At 33.0% G+C, this 21,130-nt stretch overlaps 4 protein-coding genes across 4 annotated transcripts; 1 reads left to right on the top strand and 3 right to left on the bottom strand.

The window, feature by feature from the left end:
* Nucleotides 1–787: 787 nt before the first annotated feature.
* On the bottom strand, nucleotides 788–2,402 carry LOC130744802 (cytochrome b561 and DOMON domain-containing protein At4g17280-like). Its single transcript, XM_057596956.1, has 2 exons — nucleotides 2,205–2,402; nucleotides 788–1,321 (listed from the first exon to the last, which is right to left on the bottom strand). The coding sequence occupies exons 1-2, from the start codon at nucleotides 2,400–2,402 to the stop codon at nucleotides 788–790; spliced, it is 732 nt and encodes a 243-aa protein (XP_057452939.1).
* A 1,834-nt stretch (nucleotides 2,403–4,236) lies between these two features.
* Nucleotides 4,237–6,359, bottom strand: LOC130742750 (GDSL esterase/lipase At1g29670-like). The gene is made up of 5 exons (XM_057594852.1): nucleotides 5,872–6,359; nucleotides 5,539–5,663; nucleotides 5,186–5,431; nucleotides 4,634–4,862; nucleotides 4,237–4,542 (listed from the first exon to the last, which is right to left on the bottom strand). The coding sequence occupies exons 1-5, from the start codon at nucleotides 6,125–6,127 to the stop codon at nucleotides 4,316–4,318; spliced, it is 1,083 nt and encodes a 360-aa protein (XP_057450835.1). The 5' UTR covers nucleotides 6,128–6,359; the 3' UTR covers nucleotides 4,237–4,315.
* A 4,768-nt stretch (nucleotides 6,360–11,127) lies between these two features.
* On the bottom strand, nucleotides 11,128–13,881 carry LOC130742749 (GDSL esterase/lipase At1g29670-like). Its single transcript, XM_057594850.1, has 5 exons — nucleotides 13,546–13,881; nucleotides 13,191–13,315; nucleotides 12,821–13,066; nucleotides 12,210–12,438; nucleotides 11,128–12,117 (listed from the first exon to the last, which is right to left on the bottom strand). Exons 1-5 carry the CDS (start codon nucleotides 13,802–13,804, stop codon nucleotides 11,891–11,893), a joined length of 1,086 nt encoding a protein of 361 aa, XP_057450833.1. The 5' UTR covers nucleotides 13,805–13,881; the 3' UTR covers nucleotides 11,128–11,890.
* A 4,205-nt stretch (nucleotides 13,882–18,086) lies between these two features.
* Nucleotides 18,087–19,912, top strand: LOC130742748 (GDSL esterase/lipase At1g29670-like). The gene is made up of 5 exons (XM_057594849.1): nucleotides 18,087–18,418; nucleotides 18,592–18,716; nucleotides 18,824–19,069; nucleotides 19,238–19,466; nucleotides 19,562–19,912. The coding sequence occupies exons 1-5, from the start codon at nucleotides 18,160–18,162 to the stop codon at nucleotides 19,786–19,788; spliced, it is 1,086 nt and encodes a 361-aa protein (XP_057450832.1). The 5' UTR covers nucleotides 18,087–18,159; the 3' UTR covers nucleotides 19,789–19,912.
* Nucleotides 19,913–21,130: the final 1,218 nt, after the last annotated feature.

Raw genomic sequence — 21,130 nt, 5'->3', positions numbered from 1 at the left:
AGATTCGAAATGATTTTAGATTCTATCTTGTAGCACTAGCTTATGATATTAGTCCCAATCATAAGAAAACTTACATAAGAGCTTCAAGAATTTTCCAGAACGAATTGAGAACAATGAAATCAGTAAAGAAAGGACAACAAAGTGATAAATGAAAAACAGGGGCAAAATAATAACAGTAACAGTGTAACACCTCCCTTTTGCATCGAATTAAAAAAAAATCTCATGACAATCTACACATCAATTTCAGCAGGGATATGAAACCATGGAAAGCAGGAGGAAACTATGATTAACCATCAACAGAATTGATTTTTTTTTTATCATGGATAACAAATCTTGAAAGCGGAAGGAAGGAAGAAGAAGAAAGAAACAGTTGAGAGTAAACGAAACTGAAAACTTGATTGTATTGAATGAAATGATACCAACTGATTCAATGAGAATCTACAAGCTTTCCTCTCAGCTATATACAGTGAAGGAAGAACTCAAGTTGAGTTAACCAACCTATTTAGTTAGTTAACCCAAAGCCTAACCAACTCTTAACTAACCTATGGTTAAGCAAAACTAAACTCAACAACTATATTTACAGTTTAACTAACAGTAACAACTATATTTACATTTTAACTAGCAATATCCATATCTATTAATGGAACAATATGAAAAAAATATATATACATTCCATATGACGAAATTGAACAATGTTTTACAGTTTGATGAATTTTTCACTAGAGAAATAATACAAATTTTGTCATCCCTAAAGAAAACTAAAAAAAAATATAAATAACAAGGTAGCCTATGGGAGCTGCTGGTCATCACTTTCCTCAGAGTTGGACCTCTTGTTGCACCACCGAATCCAAGTTATCACCTCCAACATCACAGCAATCACGGCTAGGGATATGAGTACCCCAATATACATTTTCTTCCACATCATGTGACCATGGAGGATGTCAAAGCCTTTACAGACATTCAATATGGCTAAGATAATCGTTGAATAGCCGATTATGTAGTGAAAAAAATTCCAAAATTTTCTATACTTGTGATCCTTGTTAGGCCTCAGGCATATGGCAACAAAAACTTGAGCAGTTGCTAGAACAATTAGAGTGATTCCGATGCATCTATGAGGACCATGATGAACTCCATAGTGATTTCCCATGTACACACCAGTGACAAAGCCCACAATGCCAATCAAGAATGCAATAGATTGACAAGCTCGATGCAAATGAAACCATGTTGCTCCTAAACCATTAAATGTCTTCAAGTAGCGAGCAAAGATCACCCCGATTGGCATTAGTATTCCCCAGCTTATCGCATTCAAAAATCCATGTACCTGTGAATGATGGCAAAGTGTTAGTTATTAACTATACAAAGTAAATTCAAAGTTTCAAACTAATAAAGAAAAATAAAAATAAATAGCACTGGAGACAAATTTGTTAAGTTAGGATCTATTTGGTTTGAGAATAATAATACAATAAATGTTATCTTATTTTTGGTAGAAAAGTAAATCTATCATTTTAATCCTGGAAAGATATCAAATCAGTCATAACTAAATCACTTTTGAAAATAAAATTCTCATCGTCTCTGAAAAAGCGGTCACTTTAATTTCATGGTCCATTTAGAGTGTCGTTTAATTTGTTTCACTTGTTTACTATAATCAATTTTTTTTAACTAAAAAATAAAATCAAAATCAAATTATTTGGAAATCAGATTATCTCTAAAATATAAATTATTTTTCTAAAGTAGTTAATAAAATCCTTAAGAAAATAGTAAAAAAAAATTCTAATCTGATGAAAAACGCGTTCACAATGTTTTTAAGAACTAAATTGAACGTTTCATAACAAAATTGATAATTTTCATAAAGTGACCCCTATGTATTGTATTCTAGGGCATCATCAAATATATTCTTCTAAAAAATTAAAACAATGGTAACCAATTAAAAAAGTGATATTTGTTATAATTAAAAGTAAAAGGCTACAAACAAAGCAGAGAAATATGAAAGATTTTAAATTTACTTACACTTCTGAGTCTGGTTCTTTTGAAGTTCATTTTTTGACCTGATTTCTTCAATCTTCCCAGAAACAAAATCTAAAGTTCCAAAAGACTCAAGATTAGGCCCTAAATTCAAAAAAAAAAAAAAGATTAGGCCCTGACATAGCATGCATTTGGAGAGTTCCATCATCAGAAACCAACCCTTCTTGCCAAACATGATTCACCAATGTCGTGTTCACTGGAAGTTGCAAACTTGCAAAGATGATGATGCTCCCATTCTCATAAGTACCTGAAACATTGTGAACAGGGAAGCTAAGATTACCCTCTTGCAAAAGAGTCGCATAACTTGTTATAGGTGAAGTGTATGCTTTGAAACTCCCATCGGTTCTTCGAAACGCGACAAGTGCTTGAGAACCCACCATACCCTTTGAAGTTGGGTTGATAGCCCAAGCAACCCAGTTAGAGTCCCCTGCGTTTGATTTCTTGAATGCAAGAGATTGACAATGCTTGAAGAGGGGTGGTAGCTCCAGTGAAGAGATGACTCCAGTGTTGGCAAATCAGTACACGTTGCATAGGTGATTTGGTTGGGGAAAATATATGAATGCAGGGTTGTGTTCGTGGTAGGCATGAAAATTGATGTGGAGATGAAGAACAGAATGAGAAGAAACAGGGAATTGTGAAAAGCCATTCACGAGTACAAGTAGAAGGGTGTTTAGATTTTTTTTATTACGGTGAAAGTGTGTTTAGTTAATACAAGGTGTTACTGATCGAGCTATGTATTTATAGGTCAAGCTTACATTTTTAGTTAGATTTTATTTTGTATAAAGTTTAGATTTTTTCTTATCTTTTGGTACAAAAGTTAGATTTTATCTGATTTTGAATAATTAGGATAAAAAAATTTGAATTTTAAATTAAAATTAAAGATTAAACCTTTAAAAAAATCCCATCTCATTTTTTTTAGGAGAGCTCTCACATTATTATATGAAATTTACAATCTAATGAGAAAAAAAAATAGAATATTAATGATGATCTCATATTCTCATTGACAGGGTATAGAGAATCTAACAAATAAAATCTAATTTTTGAATTTAAAAATAAGTATTTATTTTAATTTAACTAATTTTGGGTGGGGTTTTTTTTTGTAGGTGTCATGAACATGTACCTTGATGCTTGCCTATTTTTGGGAGGCTTTTTAATAATATTTATTCAGTTTTCAAAAAAAAAAATATTGATATGATTTAAAAGTCTAATTAATTGAAAATGTGAAAAATCTTTACATATCTCACAAAACAATTATAAAGGTTGACTTCCATTCAATAATCGTAATTTTTTTAAAGATATAATAGTAATATATTACTTTCACATATATACTGCTTATATTTTCTTTTGGTGCATTTTTTTTGGTACATATATTTTTCAAAATAATTTATCAAATTCATCTCGATTATAACTTTTGTAATATCTATATACTTTTTCAGGTGTATTATACAATTCTTGCAATTCTGACTTAAAAGCGGTAAATGTAAAAAAATTAATAAAAAATGTGGCTTCTAATAATCAAATTTGTTCCAATAAAATATATGATTGGTAATATTTCTGAAACAAAAAGTAAAAAAAAAAGGTAAAAATATTATTTTAAAAACTATGAATCTAAACTAACTAACGACCACCGGTTATGATGCCCTTAACAAAAATACTCCGAATTACCGAGGGATAACATATTTTTATTTTGTTTATAAAACACGTCGATAGCATTGAGACCTTGAAAGAGGAAGAGGCGAACAAGCAATCAAACAGTGCAATTGACTACGGCTCAATGGATCATCATTAATATTCATTAGGCACAATTCTCTCTTAGATCATAGGCATCTGCGCTTGGTGTTAAGTCTACCAGTTTTTGGGCCTAAGCCTAATGCTTTTCTGGACAAGGAAGATTTATCTCTTAATCTTAATTATCTGCTGGTTTTTATTGTGACCACTTTTTCTGGTTTGGATTTTTTTGCTGTCAAGTTGTGGTGCATTTTGGGTATCTTGTTTTTGTTGCAAACCAGTGTGTGTTGAACTTAATTGGATCTGTGTTAAAAGAGGAATTGGAGTGCTGTCTACTGTTGGTAGCTAGCTTGCCAAATGATTAAAAATCCAACATTAAGATCAAACCAATGCAATTTCTCATCCATTTATCCAAACAATGTACAAGAACATATATATAAATTAAACAATCAAGCAATGAAAGACTATATAACATGCATCGCTTCAAATTTAAGTCAACTTATTCTGCTTAAAATTTAAAAGGATCATGCTAAGATTATTTGAACATATTCAAGGATACCTAGAATTAATTTATTGTATTAGATTGAATAAGGTGTTTGATATTTGTTGGGTAAGCGATGGCTGGATTAGAAGAGTTGTACGAAGTTATTGCGGTGACTAAGTTTGCAGCTTCTGTTGTGTGAATTCCATCCCAAAATACATACTCATGCCTATTCCGGCATGGAATTCCTTCTGGAATACATTTTCCCCGGTCATTTGTCGGGCAACAACCATGTTTAGTAACCATGAAACCTGAAATTCAAGAAACTTGATGTCATATTCAAGTACTATTCAATTGAAAATTGTGAATTATATTGAAGTATGAGAAAGCCAAAATGTTTACCAACGGATTCGTCGTGGATTATGGATGTACTGTTTATGAAAATGAATTTGGAATCAGTTAAGATTTTCTTGTTGAATTGATCCACTAGAGATTTAAGCTGATCATTAAACAGGAATGCAGCAACATTCTTCTCCTCAACACAAGATCCATTTACTAAAAGCTTTGGAATGCAACCTAAGCGATCCAACCCAACCAGCACTGACTTTCTTGCTCCAAAATGATGTAGAGTCTGTCGTGGATTAAAAACAAATTTTCATTATTATAAAACATGATATTGTACATAATATTAAGAGTGATATATTTAGCTTGAACATATTGATTTTGTACTTCGAATTCTTTTCAATATATTCTTTAGCTTATCAAAAAAAAAAATAACCTGAACATATTGATTTTGTCGAACATACACATCCAATCGACACCTTATTTAGCAAACAAAGTGTTGAATGGAATATTGTCCCTCAAAAACGTATGTCCCTCAAAATAGTTAACAATTTGAACATAATTCAGTACTATATGATTTTTTCTGTTAGATATGTAAGATATTATTTATACCTGTAAATAATGAGATAACTGGTGGATAAGAGCTTTAGCATATTGCTTCGGGGTATACATGCGGCTCGTGTTGAATACATTGGGAAGGAAGTAATTTTGTTCAAAATCATTGGTGCCTATATTCACATAATACAAGCACTGACTAAGGTATTGTGTAGCTTTGTCTAAACCTCCAAGTTTGTGGGCAATTCGGGACACTATGGCTCTGTGATGGAGTAGTTGTAATCCCAAGTTGACGTTATGACCCTGCATACATATATGAAATTTAGCGGTTGCATGAAACACAAAGAAGAAAATAATTCATCCACATTCACCCAAAGAAATATAGGGATAGAAAAAGTAGGAAGAAATACCAATTGGCTGCCGCTCTCTTTGCGAATTCCGGCTGAACCAGATGCATAGTTGACACCTTTTAGTATGTCTGAGCCACTGAGGTTTGCAAAGGGTGGGATGAATTTTTTAAATCCCAACATTTGGGCTGCAATGGTATTGAAAATGTCATATAATTAGAGTTTCCATAATGTAAGTTTTTGTACGTTAATTAAGATATCGTTTTTGACATTCAATCGATGCACAAGTTAGTGATGGTTTTTAAGCGGTACAAATATTTACCGTTGATAAAAACACCACTGCATGTTTTGATTGTATATGGACATAAATTATATAGAGCATGAGCATGTTGTTACCTATTTTGTCAATGGGATTTCGTCCGTTGGAATATCTTCCAGTCGGAAAAGTTGCAGGGAAGTCGATGCCATATGGCAAGAAATTAGCTTTTGCTGAGGTTGGAAGATTGTTGTTGTTTCCACTGTCAGATAGAGAATCCCCAAACACAAAAATGCAAGGCACTTGGGATTCTCCAAGGACAGTACTATGTTGCATGATGCTTGCAACCATGAGAACAAAAGAGAGAATCAACCATGTTTTACTCTCACTACCCATTTAGTTAATTTCTTCTTACGATCACAAGAAGCTGATTAAGTATTTGCTATTGGACTATGATGATATCAAGCTATAATGGATTGATTGAGTGACAATAAGAGAAGATGAATGCATGTATTTATAAGGTACGTGGCAAGTTAAATTGTCTAAATTGGCAGCATTGATTATGGATTACAATCAAACTTCGACGAAATTAATGGAACCATCTTTTTCCATGGATTCAATAGTTTTTCTTTCGCCGCGTATGTGCACGTTATGACCATCAATTCAATATTTTCGCCCACCCTGCTTGCTGCAGTAGTATACGAGAATATAATTAATATAAAAGTTATGATGACATTTTAAAAAAAAAATGTTTTCTTGATGAAATATGAAGAAAAAAAAGATAAATGAGTGATATAATATGTGATAACGATATAAAACGCAGACAAACAAAAAGAAAATAAGTGAAAATGATAGTATAAAATACGGAAGAGAAATTGAAGTGTGCATGTATTAAAATTTAGAATCAATATATGTTTGCAGAATTAATGTGACGTTTACACATGGATTTCAATTCAACTCCAATTTCAGCGATGCCACATCAGCATTAATCATCCAGTCAGCTGTACAAGTGGATGGAGAGAGAGAGAGTTGAAATGCTGACCGAGGAAAGTCAACAAATTTGAAAGAAATTAACAAAAGAAAAGTTTTTTTTTTATAGGTAAATGCTAGTTGTTAATTGTTAGTAAATAAGTTCCTTCGTCAGGATTCAAACCCTGACCCTTCACCCTACAAATCTCTTCATTCCCTTAGCTTACCAAGTGAACTACCCTTCCCTCCATTAACAAAAGAAAAGTGAGTCGACGTATCGGCGAAGAGGCTGCATTACCACTTGTGGCTGTGGGTTTGGTTGTTTTAAGCGTTAGTTTGTAGAAAGGAGTTGAAGTTGGGTGGGGCTAGTAATTTGAAGTTGGGTTCTTTATTTTTTTTATTGTTTTGTTTTGTTCTCATTTTTCCTCTCTTGTATTTGGGTTTAGCACCCTTGTGTTATTTTTGAATATAATTTGGTTTATAAAAAAAACCACTATATATGCATTTCATACGACCATTTCTTTGAAGACAAAAGTTTGATTCATATCTTTCTTAAATCTAGTTTTATATTGTTCTTCAATCATTACAGGATACATGAATGATAAGTTGAAGAAATGAAAAAATTATTAGATTAATAAATTTAAAAAGTGGGTGGTTGAGAGTTTCTCATTAGACAACAAAATTACACAAAAGTATTTAATTAAGACTATGTGTGACACATCTAACTATAAACTACCTGAAAGCTTATAAGAGCATCTCCAATGCTAATTCTTATTTCTTAGTTCTTAGCACTATTCATGTGGGCTCGTATTGCCACATGTGCTTAAGCAACTCTCAAGCAATTTTGCTCCAACCATGAGTTCTTAGTTCTTAGTTCTTACCATTATTCATTTGGTCTCACCAACCATATTATTTATACTTTTTATTTTCATAAAGTAAAAAATAAAACTCATAAAGTAATAAAGTAATTTGGATGAGAGAAAAATAATTAACATTTTAAGATAAGAACTCAAAAAGTAAAACTTCTTATATAAGAACTGAGTTCTTATTTTTAAGAACTAAGAGCTCCATGACAGCACCTCCAATGGTAAAGTTCTTAGTTCTTAGTTCTGAACTCAAAAATAAGAACTAAAAATCTTGCATTGGAGAGGTTCTAAGTTAGTTAAAAGGTGAAAGCTGAAAAGCTACCTAATTGAATTTTTTTTATAAAACTAGCCGTTGAGCAAGCTGAAATTATAAATCACATAAATGTGACATATTTGTATAATTTTTAATATTATATTTAATATTTATTTATGTACATATCAATACATATATATTAATAATAAAATAATTATCACTTAAATATTTTAATTTAGCTTAAATTATTTATCATCTTAAAAATATAATATTAGTTTTTTATTTATTTTCTATTCCATATTTTTATTAAATAAAATAAATTATTTTATATCATAAAGTAATAATCAAAATAAAAGTATATCATCTCGCATCCGATAATAAATTAGAGTGAGGAGAGCCTTAGCGATGGGTATTAGAATGGTCTATGATTGCTCAGACGAAATGGCGGTTCAAGGCATAGCTGCTAACATTGCTACTCGAAGATTGAGGTAATTCTCGCATAATTCTTCTTCTCTGGCTCACAGGTTTTTGGAAGGGTACGTAATCAGAGGCTGTATCTTTTGGTTTGTAGCTTGGCTCTTGTAGTTCTTGGGTTTGGTAGGTTTCTTTGTATTTTTCAAATAGGGTGGTTTTGTTGGGTTCTCTTTCTTGGTTCTTGGGGGGTTGGTTTTCGCTGGTTGGTGGTTTCTTTTTGCTATATTAATCACCGCTCTCGTTGTATCTTTTTGAGCTTTGCTCCCAAAGCTTGCGATTAATATATCTTTCTGCTTTCTAAAATAATATTCAAAATAAAAGTATCATCTTGCATCCCATTATTTATTTATTTTTTAAATTGTCATCTTGCATCCCATTATAAATTAGCAATGTTGTTGCGAATCTCCTTCATTTAATAAAATGATAAGGATAAAGATGAGAATAGATGCAAATAAATTTTAAGCTAGCTAGTTATAAGCTACTTGAGGTAACTTATTAAAAATGTTTAAGCTACTAAAATAAACTCATCTACCAACACTTTTAAAAAGTTTTTAAGTTAGTCAATTAAGCTTTAAGTTAACTGAAATGACATGACAAACAAAGCCTAAGTTTTATTCTTACTCTAAGAATCATGAACATTTTAATTACTATAAAACCTTAGCTATTTTTACTAAATGAAAAATTATTTTAATATTACAAAATAAATTTATAAATACTATATTATAAATTTGATTCAACCAATAGCTTGTTAACTTAAAGCCCTAACCAAGTCAACTATCGGTCCAGGTTTTAATTGTCGTGAGATCAGAACTGATTCTTCTTCAAGAGACCAAGCTCAGTGAAGAAGGGAAGAACTTGATTCAACCAATAGCTTGTTAACTTAAAGCCCTAACCAAGTCAACTATCAGTCCAGGTTTCAATTGTCGTGAGACCAGAATTGATTCTTCTTCAAGAGACCAACACTTTTAAAAAGTTTTTAAGTTAGCCAATTAAGCTTTAAGTTAGTTGAAATGACATGACAAACAAAGCCTAAGTTTTATTTTTCACTAAGTTTAAGTTAGTTGAAATGACATGATCATTACTCTAAGAATCATGAACATTTTAATTACTATAAAACCTTAGCTATTTTTACTAAATGAAAAATTATATTAATATTACATAAAATAAATTTATAAATACTATATTATAAATTTGATTCAACCAATAGCTTGTTAACTTAAAGCCCTAACCAAGTCAACTATCGGTCCAGGTTTTAATTGTCGTGAGACCAGAACTGGTTCTTCTTCAAGAGACCAAGCTCAGTGAAGACAGGAAGAACTTGATAGAAAGCTGGGCAAACTCGGGCCGGACCGGCTGAGAAACCCTAACCGAGTTTTTTTATTTTTTATTTATAAACATTTTTCTTAAGAAAGAAAAAGTTCTTTTTTTTTATTAAACTCGGACTAGACCGACTAAGAAAGCCTAACTGAGTTAATGATCGGTTCGAGTTTAATAACACTAGAAGAAAGTTAATCGGTAAGTGCCAATGTGTGACACAAACATTTCCAACAACTTGAGATTTTCTACCGTTTGACTAAAAGAAAGTTGGGCGTGTCTTGCAAGAAAAAGACATCAACGTTTTCAGCGAATTGGATTTAGCAAGAAAATATCACAAACCAATAATCAAATTTAGATTACGCATGCTTCAACCGGCATGGAACAAAACTTTTTCTACCACTTGACATTATATTTACAATCAAAATAAGTACAAGAAATCAACCATATTGAGACCCACAGAGCAAGAATAAGAGCAGGGAAATTATATCTATTAAAGACCTCTTTTGTTGTCACTGCTATAAAAAGAATAGCTCATGTATACTACACTCAATATAAAATGTTATAAACGGGTGGATGGAAAACAAGCGTTAACCTTACCATTTTGACATACAAAAGACGCAAATGAATGTGATACTTACAGCAACATATATTACTATAAAAAAATTGCAAATTGTAGCGGTTAAATGTTGTAAATTGTGGCGGTTTTGACAAATGTAATTTAAATGAAAGTCGGTTTGGCCGGTCAACGTCATTTAATAATTACCTTCGTCATTTGGTACAATACGTCAGTTCACATGAAACCGTCACTAAAAGTCATCGTATTATACAAGAAATAAAATGGTGGATAACTTTGCGAAAAATGGCGGCTAAAAACACCACAAGTTATTCATACTAGTTTTTAGTGAAAATACGTAATATTTGATATACAACGACTGCAATTTCTTAGTGTCGTACATTACATCGGTTAAGAAATTAAATTTTTTATTTTCCTTTTTTATTATATATACATATACATTTATTTAGGTAAGCCAAATGATATATAAATAGAAGTATTAGGGGTACTTCAACCTAAGAAGATAATTACAAGCTAGAAAGTGAAGGAAAAAAAAACCAGTAAATACAAAACTACACATAGGACCAAGGGGAGCGGGTAAACTCTCTTTAGAATTAAAAGCCAATCCCACCACACTAAGGCCCCGTTTGGAAGAGCTTATTTGAGCTTATCTGATAGCATATACTCTTACGCCAGTGTTTGAGAGAGCTTGTGCTAACAACTTATGGCCTACCATAAACTGTTTTGAGCTTATTTTCATAAGCTACTAAGGATAGCTTATGAAAAAGAGCTTATGCTTATATATAGTTTATTTTCAATTTATTTCAATATAAATATTTTAAAATAGCTTATGAGTAAGCGCTTATGGTCATAAGCGATTGGTCATAAGCGCTTAATTAAGATGTATTTCCCAACGGGGCCTAAGCCTTACAAAGCAAAGACCCAAATACCATGACTATTCCAAACGCATTTCAGCTGTAGGGGAAAAGGCACTTTCTCTTGAACTAAATTATGTCATGCATATGTTTATCTTTAAATATCGGTTCAAATATTTATGATCAAAGTGCTGCAAAAGTTAATAATGACACAAAATTGTGTGTGAGTATCAATTGATTAAATACCATTTTAATTACTAATTTAAAAAAAAATAAAAGCCAAGAAACAAGTTGGCGAATTTAAAAAAAGGTAAAAAATAGAAAAAACAAAAAAAAATTAAAAAATAGGAAAAACACCAACATGGTTGCGATTTATTTAAAAAACGAAAAAAAAGTAACATGCCAATGCAATTGACAATTCTTTAAAAAAAAGAAAAAAAAAAGAAATAGAACCGCCACTGATTTATACTAGATTGGTAAATAAAAAAAATATACCCCAAAGTTGTAATTTCCAGACAAAATTCTACTACTTGGGTACAAAAGCCGAGTTTATCATGGGTTGGGGTGCTTTTTCACTCTATTCATTGATTCCGTTAGATTAGTATTGAGTAATGATTCATTCACACTCATATTTTTTTCCATCTCATTTCAACAAATTACATATCAAATACAGAAAAAATAGCTAGCCTGCCAATGATTAAATATCCAAGAAAATGATCAAACCGATGCAATTCCTCATCCATTAATCAAAAAAGGTACAAGAACACACAAACAAATTAGAATTAAGTAAGGAAAGAACATCACATGAATTGTCATGCTAGATTATTTGAATTTATTCAGGGACACCTTGAACTAATTTATTGTATTGGATTGGACAAGGTGTTTGATATTTGTTGGGTAAGCGATGGCTGGATTAGAAGAATTGTATGAAGTTATTGCAGTGACTAAATTTGCGGACTCTGTTGTATGAATTCCATCCCAAAACACATACTCATTCCTATTCTTGCATGGAATACCATCACGAATACATTTCCCCTTTTCATTTGTCGGGCAACAACCATGATGAGTAACCGCGAAACCTAAAATTCAAGAACCATGGTGTTATGTTATATTTAAGTATTGTTTCAATTGAAAATTGTGAATTGAAGTATAAGAATGCCAAAATGCTTACCAACGGATTTGTCGTGGATTATGGATGTACTATTTATGAAGATGAATTTGGAATCAGTTAAGATTTTCTTGTTGAATTGATCCACTAGAGATTTTAGTTGATCATTAAAAAGGAACACGGCATCATTCTTGTCCTCAACACAAGATCCATTTACTCTGAGCTTTGGAATGCAACCTAAGCGATCCAACCCAACCAGCACAGACTTTCTTGCCCCAAAATGATGCAGTGTCTGTCATGGATCATAAACAATTTTTCATTATTATAAAACATGATATTTCTACATAATATTAAGAGTGATATAACGTGAACATATGATTTTTGGCGGACATTCAATCGACATGCATCCTGTTTAGCGGCAATAAAAAATTAATAGTTGTTAAAAACTATCACTAGACAGAGTGCATGTCAATGAAAAGTTCTCACATGGATGTTAGCTAAACCAAACTTATGTGATAGTATCAATAATATGTGATTTTGAAAGTCATTAAACTTAGCCAACCAAAAGATTCATGCTTTTCATCATCTCAAGGCCAGTGAATAGTTATCAATTTGTACCTAATTCAATCCATGGATTTTTTTTGTTAGATATGTACTTAAGATGTTAATTATACCTGTAAGTAATGAGATAATTGGTGGATAAGAACTTTAGCATACTGCTTCGGGGTATACATGCGGCTTGTGTTGAATACATTGGGAAGGAAGTAATTTTGTTCGAAATCATTAGTCCCTATATTCACGTAATACAAGCACTGACTAAGGTATTGTTTAGCTTTGTCTAAACCTCCAAGTTTGTGAGCAATACGTGATACTATGGCTCTGTGATGAAGTAGTTGTAATCCCAAGTTGACGTTATGACCCTGCATAACATACATGCATATATGAAATTTAGTGGTTGTACGAAATGTACACAAATAAAAATAATAATTCATCCATATTCACCCAAAGATCAGTTATAGAGATAGAAAAATTAGGTAACAATACCAATTGGCTGCCGCTCTCCTTGCGAATTCCGGCTGAGCCAGATGCATAGTTGACACCTTTGAGTATGTCTGAGCCATTAAGGTTTGCAAATGGGGGGATGAATTCCTGAAATCCCAACAGTTGGGCTGCAATTGTATTTAAAATGTTATATATAGTTCGAGTTTACATACGAGCTTTAATATGTGAAATATGATTTAGCATGTTGAGATACAATGTGCGTACAGGTTAGCTAGTAGTCGTTTTTAAAGCCACAAATATTTGCGACTGATAAAAACCATCGTTAACTTGTGTACCGATTGTATATCAACTTGTATATCGTTTTTAATATGTGAAATAAGAGCATGCTATATTTTACCTATTTTATCAATGGGATTTCTTCCGTTGGAATATCTTCCGGTTGGGAAAGTTGCAGGAAAGTCGATGCCATATGGCAAGAAATTAGCTTTTGCAGAGGTTGGAAGATTGTTGTTGTTTCCACTATCAGATAGAGAATCCCCAAACACAAAAATGCAAGGCACTTGGGATTCTCCGAGGACAGTACTATGTTGCATGATGCTTGCAACCATGACAGTTACAAGAGACAGAATCAACCATGTTTTACTCTCACAACCCATTTGGCTAACTTCTCTCTCGATTACAACAAGCTAATGATGTATTTGATATATGACTATGATGATATGATATCAAGCTAATTAATCGATTGATGAATTTGTGAATATAAGAGAAGATGAATGCATGTATTTATATATAAGGTACGTGGGCATGAGGGAGGGACAATATGGGCAAGTTAATTAAATTGTCTAAATTGGCAGCATTGATTAAGAATCACAATTAAACTTCCAGGAAATTAATGAGACATGTTTTTCCATAGATTCCAATCATGTTTGCTTTTGCCGCGCTTGTGTACGTATGACCACCTGTTCAATATTTTCGCTCACCTGGGCATTGGATTTGAATTCATATGACATATCAGCATTTTCCAAGTCAGCTGTACAAGTGGATGGAGAGAGAGAGAGAGAAAGTTGAACTTGAAATGCTGACCGGAGAAGTCAAGCCTATATATTGGGGGGAACACAACAAAATTGAAAGAAACGAAATTAAAGTTAAACGTATTGGAGAAGGCTGCACTTACCATTATCTTTTTTTGAAATACTTTACCATTATCATACATTCATTTTATGTGAATATCACACTTAGGGACCCCACACTTAGATGCATATTTTTTGGGTTATAAAAAATTTCTTAAAAAAGAAAAGGAACAAAGTTAACTGATAAGTGCCAATGTGACACACACATTATATAGTTCCAACAACTTGAGCTTTTCTACCCTTGATTAAAGAGGTTGCCTAAATTACCTATGAGAAAGTTTGGGTTAAATAACACATCGTCTAATCACATTAAAGATAAATGAGTTAAATTTTTATATTTTATTTATTAATTTGTTTATAAAAAATTATATTGGTCAATTGAGTTGTGGGTTAATAACTTACATGGGTCATTTAGACAATCCTTGACTAAAATAAGTTAATCGGTAATTATATAAGTGTCAATGTGACACACACAATTAATAGTGCCAGTGTGACACACACATTAGGGCTAAGAAAAGGATATAAACGGTTTAATCGAATTGGATTTAACAAGAAAATATCACAAACAAAATAAAGTAATCAAATTTAGATTACACATGCTTCAACCAGGTGGAACAAAACTTTTTACACCACTTGAACATATAATTATAATCAAATTAAAATTAGTAAAAGAAAGGGATGATGAGGGTTTTTCTTTGGTTCATCTTCATGATGCGATCCAGGTGAATATTGTGAAGTATTGTTGTCGTCTTGCTACTTCTTCTCAGTGTTCTCGCTGCTCACATCCTATGGAGGATGCGTTGCATTGCCTCCGGTATTGCCCGCATTTGCGTGAGATCTGGTTAAGGTTTCAAGCCTTTTTGTGCCCGCAGTTTCGGGTCATGGATGTTCAGACTTGGGTTCGGACTTGGGCTCAAGGCCCGCACTCTTCCATGTTTGCCTCGGTATGGTGGGGCTTGTGGCGGTGGAGGAAAGATTGAGTGCTTGGGGGTGCATAGTGGACATACGGTCCAGTCTGTCTTCTCGTGGATTCTGCAGGAGAAGAGAGATTATTCTCAAAACCTTGCAAAGTCCCAGGATCGGATTTTAGAGTTTTTGCAAATTGAGAGGTGGAGCGGTTCCTGTCGTAGGCTTTGTTTCTCTTACTATTGATGGTGCGTATGACCATACACGACGACGTATGGGAATGGGATCGAGGTGTTGTGCGGGATTCAAGTGGAGCTTGGCAATTTGGTTTATGTGTCGGTGTGCTTGGTGGTGATCCTTTGGCTGCAGAACTTCATGCGCTTCTTATGGGTCTTCATCTCCTTTGGAGGAGGAATTAATATTCGTCGGGTTTATTATGAGTCAGATTGCGAGGAGATTGTGAATTTTCTCACTCAGGGGAGGTTTCGTTTACTTGAATTTGCTAGCATGTTTATGGATGTTCATCTTTTGCTTGCCCGGAGTTGGGACATTAGGTTGCGTCATATTCCTCAAGAAGCCAACGGTCCAGCAGATTGCATGGCGGGTTTTGGAGCTGCTCAGCAGTGTGATTTTACGTGTTTTGATGTTTCCCCAGACATAGTTGTTCATTTATTGTCACGGGATGCCTTAGCCTTGTAGCCTCTTTTATTTTTCCCATTCACCAGAAACAACTTTTCGTCCTTATAAGATATGTGAAGTTTGATTTTCATCCCTCCTCATCGAAGTAAAGTTTAAATTTAATCTCTATTTTTTAAAAAAACTACTCAGTTTTGACCTTCGCCAGAGTTTGACATCCGACCAACATCCCATGTGTCACCACCAGTCCAACATGGCGCGCATACGTGTTAAATGAGGTTGATGTGTAATTTTTTGTCTTTTATATTTATTTAGACTCATTTCTACATCATAATTGATTTCTTTTTTTTTTCTTTTGAAAATAAAAAATTATTAATTTAAATAAATAAAAAGAAAACTCTCAATCTTTTCATCTTCATTTCACCCTTCTTCATCTTCTAAATTTTCTTTCTTTCTCACCTCTTACCTCTCCTTTCTAGATCAGGTTTTTACTTTCTTTCTTTCTCGCCTCCTACTTCTCCTTCTTGCCCCATCAACCAAAACCCTAATCTCCTTTTTTTATAAGCCAAACTGAATTAATACACTACAAAAAAAAAATTGCTACAGTATAATTAAGGTGGTTATATTGCTGCAGTTCACTAAAACCATCATTATATATATATTACGTCAGTCACTGTAGCCGACTAGCCGCACATTAATCTTCTAAAATAATACAACAATTTATCGTAAGTAATTTTGATTTAAATCAACGTAATCAAATTTTATTTTGTTAACACGTGCAAGAGTTATCCTTATAACAAAGCAATACATTAATTCAAACAAAGACCTGCTATAATTAACAAAAAGATCCACAACACTTATAGAGGTGTTGCATGGTTAATTATCAAGGGTGGCTCGTATAATCTCTAACCGTTTTGTACTAGTCCAACTAGTGAGCCATTACTTAAATTAGATTTATAATATATTATTAATAAATTTATTTATGTAATATTAATATTTTAATATAATTTTACATTTAACAAAAACTAGCTAAGGTTTGTATAATAATTAAAATTTAGAACACCCAGAATCTGCAGAAACAACCTTCAAGGATCCTCCTTCATCTGTAAAGTATCAGCTGAATTTTTGTCTTATGCTACAAGAGGTGTTAAGAAATAATATTCACCTTTTAACAGAAGATGAAAAAGCCTATATGGGTATTAATATTAGTACTCGTGGATTTTATTCTTTAAAATTTTTCTTATCAAATCCTGGAAACTTTAAACGATGTCTCATCCATGAGTCATTCACTTTACTCTCAAAAAAAAAAATATATATCTTGTTATTAATGAGAGCTCAACCACCCACTTTCTAAATTTATTAATCTAATAATTTTATCCTGTTGTTTGTCTTCAAAGAAATGGTCATATGACATGCATAGTGGTAAATCAAATGTAGCCTTCGCCAATAGGTTGACTCACTTTTTATTCTGGGATTTCCCCCAATAGGGGTTGACTCTCCTTGGTCAGCATTTCAACTATCTCTCTACATCCACTTGTACAGCTGACTGGATGATTAATGCTGATGTGGCACCGCTGAAATTGGAATGGAATTGAAATTCAAGTGTAAACGTAACATTAATTCTGCAAACATACATTGATTCTAAGTGTTAATATATTCATCTCTTACATCTCATTTTTACTTAATTTTTTTATCTTCCTGCATTTCTTATCATAATTATCACATTTTATATCATTTATTTATTTATCTTTCTTTTCTTCATATTTTATCAAATATCATATTTCATCGAGATGAAAGTGAAAGTGTTTCTAAAATACTTAAGTTAAAGGGGTAGCTCAGTTGGCAATACAAGCTGAGTGTGTGAGAAGAGCTTTCGGGTTTGATCCTCACACAATACACTCCAAGAGGGATAATGAGTCTTAACTTTGACTAAATCCCGAATCTGACTGTATACAAAGGATGATCGAGTACCGGATGTTTGTAAAAAAAAGTGTTTTCAAAATATCAATATATCAACATAACTTTTCCCATTGATGATTCTCTTATACTACTGCAGCAAGAAGGGTGGGCGAAAATATTGAATAGATGGTCATAATGTACATTATTGAATCCATGGAAAAAGATGGTTCCATCAATGCTGCCAATTTAGACAATTTAATTATATTTATATAACTTGCCCATGTCCCTCCCCTCACGGCCACGTACTTATAAATACATGCATATCATCTTCTCTTATTCTCACACAATCCTCAATTGATTAATTAGCTTCATATTATCATAGTCATATAGCAAAAACTACTTTCATTACTTGTGTTCGATCGAGAGAGAAATTAAATTAAATGGGTTGTGAGAGTACTAAAACATGGTTGGTTCTATCTCTTGTTCTCATGGTTGCAAGCATCATGCAACGTAGTACTGTCCTTGGAGAATCCCAAGTGCCTTGCATTTTTGTGTTTGGGGATTCTCTATCTGATAGTGGAAACAACAACAATCTTCCAACCTCCGCAAAAGCTAATTTCTTGCCATATGGCATCGACTTCCCTGCAACTTTCCCAACTGGAAGATATTCCAACGGAAGAAATCCCATTGACAAAATAGGTAACATGCATATTCTATGATTTCCATTGATAAACAATCAAGACATAAAGTCTAAAAGTGGTTTAATTTTTATCAGAAACAAATATCTGTTGTAGTTAAAAAAATCCCATATGTTTACGTATAGGAACTGAAAAACTTACATGTATAACATTTTAAATTTTTTACAATTGCAGCACAATTGTTGGGATTTCAGGAATTCATCCCACCCTTTGCAAACCTTAGTGGCTCGGACATATTAAAAGGTGTCAACTATGCATCCGGTTCAGCCGGAATTCGCAAGGAGAGCGGCGGCCAATTGGTATTGCTACCTACTTTTTCTATCCCTATATTTCTTTGGGTGAATGTGGATGAATTATTTCCTTATTTGTGTTTCATGCAACCACTAAATTTCATATATGTATGCAGGGTCATAACGTCAACTTGGGATTACAACTACTTCATCACAGAGCCATAGTGTCTCGAATTTCCCACAAACTTGGAGGTTTAGACAAAGCTACACAATACCTTAATCAATGCTTGTATTATGTGAATATAGGCACCAATGATTTCGAACAAAATTACTTCCTTCCCAATGTATTCAACACAAGCCGCATGTATACCCCGAAGCAATATGCTAAAGCTCTTATCCACCAATTATCTCATTACTTACAGGTATAATTAACATCTTAAGTACATATCTAACAAAAAAATTCACGTAGTATTGAATTAGGTTCAAATTGATAACTATTTACTAGCTTTGAGATTATGAAAAGCATGAATCTTTGGGTTGGCTAAGTTTAATTACTTTAATAATGAAAAATTGTTTATGATCCACGACAGACTTTGCATCATTTTGGGGCAAGAAAGTCCGTGCTGGTTGGGTTGGATCGCTTAGGTTGCATTCCAAAGCTCATGGTAAATGGATCTTGTGTTGAGGAGAAGAATGTTGCTGCATTCCTTTTTAATGATCAGCTGAAATCTCTAGTGGACCGATTCAACAAGAAAATCTTAATTGATTCCAAATTCATCTTTATAAATAGTACATCCATAATCCGTGACAAATCTGCTGGTAAACATTTTGGCTTTCTTATACTTCAATTCACAATTTTCAATCGAAACAGTACATGAATATGACATAAAACCTCCATGGTTCTTGAATTTCAGGTTTCACGGTCACTCATCATGGTTGTTGCCCGACAAATGTAAAGGGAAAATGTATTCGTGATGGTATTCCATGCCAGAATAGGAATGAGTATGTATTTTGGGATGGAATTCACACAACAGAAGCTGCAAACTTAGTCACTGCAATAACTTCGTACAACTCTTCTAATCCCGCGATCGCGTACCCAACAAATATCAAACACCTTGTTCAATCCAATACAATAAATTAGTTCAAGGTGTCCCTAAATAAGTTCAAGTAATCTAGCATGACCATTCATTTTATGTATTCTTTCGTTGCTTCTAATTTGTTTTTGTGTTCTAGTACCTTATTTTGATTAATGGATGAGGAATTGCATTGGTTTGATCATTTTCTTGGATATATATTGGGCAGGCCGCAGGCTAGCTATATTTTTTGTATTTGATACTGGGATTTGGTTGTGCACAATGAAATGAAAGAGAAATATGAGTGTGAATAAATCATTACTAAACACTAATCTAATGAAATCAATGAATAGATGAAAAAGCACCCCCCAACCCAAGATACACTCAATACCAGAAATGAACATATATTAGCACCATAAAAAAACTTCACCAACACATTAAAACAGCTTGTGGAGAAAAATCACCAGGCATCTTGCTCAATAAAGGACATTGTTCAAAATTTACTGTCCTTGTCCTTTTCTCAACTGCAATCAAATCCCTTAACAGCTTGGTTTAAGCTAGTGAGTAATTTTCAAAGGGGCTACATACTGCCAACTCAGAATTCATTCCACAGTATATAACAGCATTATTTAGCAAAACCAAGTGCAGAGAACGAAAAAAAAATGAAGACCCAACAAGATCAAATACAGCAGCAAAAGACACCATAAGGAAAAGTTTTTTCTTAACCAATAAAATGTGGTTTGTTGGAAATCACGGTTGGTGGTGAATGAAAAAGTTTAAATAAACAACCAATCATATTAACAGCAGCTTAGTTCAGGGCAAATTGAAAGGCTTAAAGAACTAACTTTAAGGACACAATAGTGGTTGTGGGATACATTTTAGATAATATGTCTTAAACATTACTAAATAACAGTCTGAAATATGACAATCATTGGAAGCACGTTAAAACAAAGCAAATTGATGGAGACTATTTTTGTGTCTAAATAAATACTTAACTGATATACTTTTCTAGCACGTATCAGTTGGAAGAGACTGATTCAATTTAACCACAATTAGTGGTCCTATCCTTATCCAAGTAGAACTGTCTTTATATCCAATGATCTAGGGAGTAAAAAAAAAACCTTAGAGATTTGTAGGAAGTTTTCCTTCAACAACAGAAAAGACTATCCTAGTAGACTTGAAAACTACTTCTACATTTGATTCTGAAGTCCAAATCAATTAAAGAAAGTTTCTGTTAAGTAGCTTCTAGGTTTCAGAATTAATTCTGATAAAGTATAAGCACATCCAAACATGCTATAAGCTCTTGTCTTAACGTGAAGACTTACTGGATTTCAACCACACATTAACGTTGTCATGCCTTGAAAATGATACAGTTGGCTAGCCATAGCTAAGTAGCGAGACAAGTTTTAT

The sequence above is a fragment of the Lotus japonicus genome, chromosome 3 (assembly GCF_012489685.1).
Source record: "Lotus japonicus ecotype B-129 chromosome 3, LjGifu_v1.2".
Classification (NCBI taxonomy): Eukaryota; Viridiplantae; Streptophyta; class Magnoliopsida; order Fabales; family Fabaceae; genus Lotus; species Lotus japonicus.
The sequence above is the reverse complement of the archived record's forward strand: the minus strand, read 5'-3'. Positions and strand labels throughout refer to the sequence as shown.

Bases quoted from the DNA above. Each gene is read 5' to 3' on its own strand.
- LOC130744802 (XM_057596956.1), bottom strand. From the start codon at position 2,402: ATGGTGGGTTCTCAAGCACTTGTCGCGTTTCGAAGAACCGATGGGAGT. The intron at 1,322-2,204 runs GTGAATCATGTT...CATCATTCACAG, and splicing joins TTCCAGTGAACACGACATTG to GTACATGGATTTTTGAATGC.
- LOC130742748 (XM_057594849.1), top strand. From the start codon at position 18,160: ATGGGTTGTGAGAGTACTAAAACATGGTTGGTTCTATCTCTTGTTCTC. The intron at 18,717-18,823 runs GTATTGCTACCT...ATATGTATGCAG, and splicing joins AGGAGAGCGGCGGCCAATTG to GGTCATAACGTCAACTTGGG. The intron at 19,070-19,237 runs GTATAATTAACA...GATCCACGACAG, and splicing joins AATTATCTCATTACTTACAG to ACTTTGCATCATTTTGGGGC.
- LOC130742750 (XM_057594852.1), bottom strand. From the start codon at position 6,127: ATGGGTAGTGAGAGTAAAACATGGTTGATTCTCTCTTTTGTTCTCATG. The intron at 5,664-5,871 runs GTAACAACATGC...ATACCATTGCAG, and splicing joins AAATCCCATTGACAAAATAG to CCCAAATGTTGGGATTTAAA. The intron at 5,432-5,538 runs GTATTTCTTCCT...ATATGTATGCAG, and splicing joins AAGAGAGCGGCAGCCAATTG to GGTCATAACGTCAACTTGGG.
- LOC130742749 (XM_057594850.1), bottom strand. From the start codon at position 13,804: ATGGGTTGTGAGAGTAAAACATGGTTGATTCTGTCTCTTGTAACTGTC. The intron at 13,316-13,545 runs GTAAAATATAGC...ATACAATTGCAG, and splicing joins AAATCCCATTGATAAAATAG to CCCAACTGTTGGGATTTCAG. The intron at 12,439-12,820 runs GTATAATTAACA...GATCCATGACAG, and splicing joins AATTATCTCATTACTTACAG to ACACTGCATCATTTTGGGGC.